The 7,520-nt window shown below is 35.5% G+C and overlaps 1 protein-coding gene across 2 annotated transcripts in view; it reads left to right on the forward strand.

Moving 5' to 3' along the window:
* The window catches only part of LOC134531708 (uncharacterized), a 43,777-nt gene extending 37,201 nt beyond the window's left edge, over nucleotides 1-6,576 (forward strand). For both annotated transcript variants that reach the window (XM_063367526.1, XM_063367527.1), the window contains one exon: nucleotides 1,419-6,576. In XM_063367526.1, coding sequence (XP_063223596.1) covers nucleotides 1,419-3,440 — 2,022 coding nt within the window. In that variant the 3' untranslated portion in view covers nucleotides 3,441-6,576. The remainder of the gene's footprint in view (nucleotides 1-1,418) is intronic.
* Nucleotides 6,577-7,520: the final 944 nt, after the last annotated feature.

Here is a 7,520-nt window from a genome sequence, read left to right on the forward strand (position 1 = left end):
CAACTCCAAAATGAAATAAAGAAACTAGAAGAAAGAAGAAAGATTTTAAGGTTAGAAAAACAGCATGAAGAAGAAACCATTTCAGCACAGATTAATTTGTTACACAAAAAGATACTGGACTGAAGCAGCATATGATGGTTAACCATTGGCAAATGCAATATTTTTGTTTTTAATTCAAATAGGTTTTTGTTCTGGGAAAGATTTGTAAATTGTATCACTTGGTAATATTATACTTGTCATATGTTTATTTAAATTTTATGGTACTGTTTTCATGATAATGTTATTTTTTAGTTTGTATTCTCGTTCAATAATCTCAATTTTTAAAATGCTTATACCAACATTTCTAATTTTTTTTGAGTTCAAAAATTTATAATAAAAAATTAAAATATATATATATATTGTTAAACAGGAGCGTGATGGGCAGCTATGGGGATGGTGGAGGCTGTAAAAAAGAGTACATTAGATAAAGTGTTGGTATAAGCATGTTAATTATGGTCAGGGAATTTTGTAAGAAGTGGTCAGTGAAAGTCAGGGAAATTGACTTTCATATTTCTGTGGGAACCCTGCAGTGATCGTAAGTTGATACACTCCGTGCCGGTTTTTCCTGTCCAACTACCCCTGGCTAGCTGTAAAACTCTGGTCTCCATGGGGCAACTGTTTGTTCAAATTCAGTTCTTTCTATTGGATGATGGGTCCAGTAAAACCAGTCAGTGAAACCAGTCAGTAAACCAAATGCTCTTTCAGCACAAAACCAGACAAACAATGCTTCATCCAGAGTTTCTAGTTCAGCAGTTTTTACTTTACACCAATTATTCTAACTGTCCTTTGAAATAATTTTGAAACATTAGTTTTCAATGTGTTTTCTGTACTTTTTCCAATCAGATTAGGTCAATATTTCTACTCCAAACCCAGCAGTAATGTTTATAATGGTTCTCCCTTATTAATTCTTGTCAATGCTTCCAACCTTTTATCCATAGTCACATAAATGTTTGTGTTTCGTCATCATCTCAAACAATACTCTAACAAAATAGCACAACGATACTGTACTTGACAGTGATGCTTGAAAACACGCAAACACTACTGAAATTGCAGCGCAACTGAGGAATGTGGTCTCTAGGACAATGTCAAGTGCGAGGCATGGGGAGGGGAGGGAGAGGGTTGAGTCACCAGTTTGCTGGTAGCAACAGCAGGTGGGTTTAGTGCAATAGACTCGCCTGCTGGCGAGTGAATTCGAGTAATGTACCTACTGAGAATAGCCATTTATCATCTGTAAAACAAGTCTTCCTTTACTAACTTCATAATTCTTTTTTTCAAAACAGGTCTGGGCTATCTGTACATCCTGGTTAAAAAGGTCCTATTATACTGTGACTTTTTGTGAGTGTTTCACAATATAACTAATATAATTATGTTGATTTCAGGTGATACGGAAGCTCAAAGTAGCACTGAAAGAAAAGTCTTCATTAGTCAGCTTCCTTCGCTTCTACATAAAAGCTAGTTCTGGAGATACTCATAACCATCCCATAACAACAAAAGCCAATTGTCAGAAGAGTCAAAAACATTCCTCAACAACAATCTCACGGTGCTGCAAGCAAAAAATTCATCCAGAGCTTGTGACCGAAATTAAAAAACTAGTAGAACAAGGGATCACGGCTACAAGGGATGTGAAATTGCTACTCGATCAGTATGTGCAAACAAAATTTTCTGGTGACAATGTGCCAAGGAAGCCTAGTAAAGCATTTTCCCCAGAAGAATATGTAATTAATGCACATGTGTACAGTGTTATATTTTCAAAGAAAAGAGATCAAATTGATCAGGAAGCATTGCAGCAAACCATCAATGAATGGAAAAATCAATATAGTGATGACCTTTTTTTTTATCGGCCTTATGAATTTATGCCTAATGGGGATGTGCCAACTTTATTGTTTTGTCATCAAACAAAGTGGCAACAGAAGTTGCTTTTGCGGTATGGTAGAATGTGTCTACTAGATGCTGCCTACAAAACCATGAACTATGGTTTGCCACTGTTCTTTTTAGCAGTAAAGACCAATGTGGGCTACAGTGTTGTTGGTACTTTTGTTGTGCAGTCTGAAAGCACAACATTAATAAAAGAAGCTTTAAACATATTCAAAGAATGGCTTCCTGAATGGCAACCAGAATTTTGGGTAACTGATTCCAATGATATTGAAATAATTGCAGTTGAAACCACCTTCCATGGAAGCACAGTATATTTAGATGCATTTCACAGAGAGCAAGCCTGGTTAAGTTGGGTAAGAGAGAGTGGTAACGTAACACCTGGTGATGAAGAAAAGATTTTAAGTATGTGGCGCACTATAGCAGCTTCAACAGATGAGAGTGAGATTGACTCCAATGTTGAAAAAATGAACACCAGTAACATCATACAACAAAATCCACACATATACCACTATTTTGCTACAATTTGGCTACCTGAAGCGCACAGGTGGGTACAGGCCTTGATTGACAAAGAATTTGATAGAATTGTTCATATAAGTAATGGTTTTGAAAGTCAAAATGAAGATCTAGAGCATTTTTATTTGTGTTACAATGTTGAAAAATCCCTCACTGCAATGCTCAAAACCATTATAAACAGCTATTTGCCAGATGGATACAGAAAATATTGCTTGAATAATTCTTCTTTCAATGTATTATATTCAGATGTACCATCATATCTGATAAACCGACCACAGCACTTTGTAAAACATGTTCTGAAAAGAATAATTGCTGCTCACTCTGACTTCTGCAAGGACTCCATTACAGAAGTTTCAGAGGGCATTTTTGCCGTTCAGAGTTCCACAGATAAAACAAAATTTTACTGTGTTGATTTTAATGCTGCTACCTGCAATTGCACTGACTTCATGACTTTTAGATATCCTTGCAAACACATGTGTGCAATATTTGAATTTTTACCGGCTTGGAGTTTTCTTCGCCTGAACTCTCTGTATACAAACAGTCCATACATCACAATTGATTTAGATAATGACTACACTGTGACAGGAGTTGTAAATACTTCTTCACCAGTAGCCCAGACCTCAAAAAATGATTGGACAGATAAAACTCAACCAACCTGTGACATGACTGAAGAACACGGCGTAGAAACTAGTCAACCAACAACTGCGGACACCTACAACCTTAATGAAGAACATACTGTAGAATTTGTAACCGTCCATCCATCATCAACTGTGGACAGCTGTGACCTGACTGAAGAGTACACAGTGGAAATTGCAACCAGTCAACCATCATCAACTTGTGGCATCTTATTAGCACAGCAAAATTTTCGAAATACATACAAAAGTTTAATTGATCTTTCATATGTCTGTAGTGATGAACAGTTTTTGATTGAAAAAACAACACTTCTACTTGAAATACATAAACAGATGCAGGAAAAAACAAAAAGTTGCTCCAGGTTACCTCTCCAAAACTAAATTTCCCCACAAACTTCACAAACAGCATTTAAAAAATTCCAGGCAAAGTTCAAGGTGCTGCCTTAGCATAGAAACTGCACCATGATGATATAAATTTATCGTAGGCGATGCATCACTGGCCATAATGTTCTGTAGAGGCACAGAAAGATCCATAATTAATGGCTGTCTCCACTGATGCTTGCACATGTGAGATAAAGTGCCATCATTAGCTCTGTGTGTCTGCACCAGTGTCATGTACAGGTATGGGCATGTGGGCCATTGCAACTGCACAGGAGGGCAATAGTACCTAAGTGCTTGTGCCTCACATAGCTGTAACATTGTGATAGTGCAGTAAAGTGGTAAGTGGTAATAATTCATCAAATGGATAGAGCCCTATGGTTGTTGACCAGTAAAGTGTCTTGCCAGAAAGACAAGATTTTTATGTTTTTATTTCCAGGCCAATTTTTATTTGAAAAATGGAGATTTCTGTGTTTTTTCTCTCGATAATTCTGTTTACTTATAATTTTAGTTAATTTTGGATAAAAATTGCATTATAAAGTTTCAATATACTTATTTTACTAAATAATGTAATGTTGACTGTGATACATAACACATTTTTATCATACAATATTAAGGACAGATTTAAAAGCATCAATGAAAATAAATCAACATGCATTAGTGTATTTAATAAAGTACTGATGTCAGCAATTTAAAAATGAGTTAATAAAAGATGCAAGATAATGAAAAATAGAAAAAACAGTTTTTTTAATATATTTGGTTTATACTTTTTTGTGCAAAGTTAAATAAATTATTTTAATTGAATGAAACATATTATTTAATTTTTGGGATTTGCATTAAACTTTGTTACACAGTTTTAATGAAATGCTTTTCAGAGTTATTTTAGTTTTATCACAGTTTACCATAAAATCTTGTCCTTACTTATGGAGCTTTAAATTTTCCATCTTAATGGCGTTGCCCGAGTTTTCTGTTAACAGCTATGAGATACCCAACTATCCTTGTTAAAGCTAAAGAATGTATTCTGTTAATGGTGTTAATTAACTCTAGCATAAACTTGTATATTTTATGTTGTCCATCTCAGTAACATTAATCCATTTGAAGTAACAAAGAATGTTAATTTTTTTAGTGCTAGTATTATCTTAAGTGGTTTTATTGAATTTTTTATTTTTAAATTTTGTATATACTGTTGACTATGTATTGTAAATTTTGTGTTTAGGGGGAACTAATTAGTCATTTTTGTTCCCAACAAAAAATTTGGTCTTTGTGACCATGACTGCTGATGGATTGTGCTCATGTTACAAAGTTTATCCAATCACTCTCAACACCAGCATGATTCAATTTATGAGTCTAAAGTTAGTATTAAATTAGTTCAGAGTGTACTCTGATCTCAGAGGTCCTGTCATCTTAAGCATGTATATGTACTTGGTAGGTATCTGTTCCAATATTTATTTTACTCACAGTTTACTTATAAAGATCGAGTTTTGCTTTTTGCAGGTTCAGATTACATAGAAATATGTATCATGAAAACATCTGATGTAAAAAGACATAATTGTATGCATAGTTAAAATTTTACATCTAGCTGCATAGCACCTGTACATAATACTTCCCTCATTTTTAAATTTAGTATGGTATTGCCGGCACTCTTCCTAAAGCCATTTCCTTGTGTCATAGTTTTGGAATACCATTTGTTGTTCCCATAGTAAAATGGCAACTTTTTTTTTGTATTTCCCATCATGGTATAATTGATATAATATTGTACTTAAAATAATTTAATGATGAAGTAGGATCAAGAAAGACCAGCAGGTAGTTGTAGGTTACACATGGAAACTTTCGGGAAACAAGGAAGCCACAAATCTCGGTGGAAATGTCAGTTGGTAGTTTTGAGCTTAGTTTGTTAATGACAGTGCGTGTTATTTTTCCTTCTATGTGTTGGGCTTGCCATTATAGGAAAAGGTTTATTATTAACTTGGATTGACAGCCAACACAGTACTTACATATTTGCTCTGGGCAAGGCAAATATCGTCATTAGCTCAGGTTTGATGAGGCTGTAGGCAGCCTGGTAGGAGCTCATTACTAAATTTGTATGTCAACGTGCTGAAAATCTACCCCAGGGGCTTACTGTTAATTGTTAAAGCCAGTGAGGCCATGTGGAAGTGACTCATTATGAACCATCCAAAAGAAAGGCGGATGTGATATTTTGCACGCACGCCAGTGCTATGGGCAGATGCAATCTTGCAGCTTATCACGCCATGTCTTGATTGCATCGGGTGGGCTTCGAAAGGTGGTGTAAAGTTAATATTTCTGTGTTCTCTGCGGCAACTACATAGGGTTGCTCCAGCGTCCATAGCAGTACCTGGTCCCTCATGTTAGGTTAATATGCTACAACGTCAATGCAACTTGTACTTAACAGTACAAGTCTGCTTCTGTGGTCATGACAAAAGCCCAGGGTTATACGCACCGTGAATTCACTTCATTCCAAAGAGAAAGCCCGAGGTCGATTGGCTCACGATGGCTCAGTAGAAGAGGGGAAGGGTTAGGAGGAGCCGGAAGTTGCTTACGGCTGTGCAACTCTAGGATCTCTGCAATTACGTGTGGAAGTCCGTAGAGAACTCGGAATGTATGCACTGCCAGTGTACCCATCAACTGTGTCAAAAAAAAAAAGGAGTTTGCTTCTTTAGAGCTTTATATTTCAACCTCTTTTTCGTTTTTTTTTTCTCCAGATGTTTTTCTTACACTTATTTTGTTTATTTATATCTTTTTCTGTTGGTCTTTTGTCTTCTCCTTGCTGTGCTGGCTATGCGTTTGTTGGTGTGACTCCCTGTGCGACCAAGTGTTCCTCTGTTTGGGCCTGGAATTGAAATATAAACGGTCCTCAGTGCAGTTTACCTTGTGCAAGTAATTTTTTTTTGTTGCAAGTGTGACATATGTCACTTGTACTTTTTGTTCCAATGCATTAGTAATTTTATTTTAATCTCGTGTGATTTACTTTTTGAGTTTTAAAGTCATCAATGTGGACTCTGTATTATTATTATTTTATACAAAGTATTGGATGTGTGTTCTTGTGTATGTATATTTTTGTCTTGTATACAGTTAATTTGTTTATTGTAAATAGTTCTAAATAATACTGTTGTGCAGGGTTTTCTTAGTTTATTTTTCTGAAACTTTTTATCCTTCATTACTCTTTTCTATTTTCCTTCATGTGCTATGAAGCAGGCGCTATTTCCGTGATACTCTGTGAGAGGCTGATTGCCTGCAAAAACAGTTGCAAGATGTTTGGTTTAGGTTTTAATATTTTTTGAAGTGAAAACTTCTTTAGCCGCGTTGAGCGATTTTTGGTAGGGGCAAAACTTGAGGGTTCACGTCAACGACATGCGACGCACAGCACCTGTGTATATGTCTACGCATATATACACTAATAAATTGTATATACTCGACTGTATCATGTGCGTGTTGGACTCTTTTTGGATGGGTGAAATCTTGTGAGTTCGCGTCACCGACATGTGCAGTAGCTGTAAGTGAAGTTAAATTGACCACGTGTTAAGTTTAATTTGTGTATACTGTGCATTGCTCAGTGAACACATGACCTAGGTCTGACATCACTGGTAAGTCATAGCTAGGTAATGAAATTTTACGTAATTTTGACATACCACTGAATCCTTTTTGACTAAAAAATGATGTAAAGATAAATGATATGCTGACATCATACTGATAGTTATAGAAATAGAGGTACGTAGAGCTGAGAAGATCGGTATGAAATCTTCTGAAGCCCTCGTCCGATAAAATATAAATCAAGAATTTCAATTTTCTTAATTTAAAAGTAATTTTTTACAATAATCTTCCGAAAAGTAAAACAAGGTAATAAGAAAAAGTATATATTTCATAGCCAATACGATAGAGTGCAACTTTTATATAATTACCAACTGCGTACGTAATAATTTTACATGTGATTGTGACCTTTTATCCCTTGTTCCTTAAATATTCGACATAATGCATTGTCATTTATAGAGGCGTGGTTTACGACTAGCTTATATGAACTTATTAAAATGCCTGAATGTAAATCGGTTGCGTATCGTTGATAGCGCG

Source organism: Bacillus rossius, chromosome 5 (assembly GCF_032445375.1).
Source record: "Bacillus rossius redtenbacheri isolate Brsri chromosome 5, Brsri_v3, whole genome shotgun sequence".
In the NCBI taxonomy this organism is placed as follows: Eukaryota; Metazoa; Arthropoda; class Insecta; order Phasmatodea; family Bacillidae; genus Bacillus; species Bacillus rossius.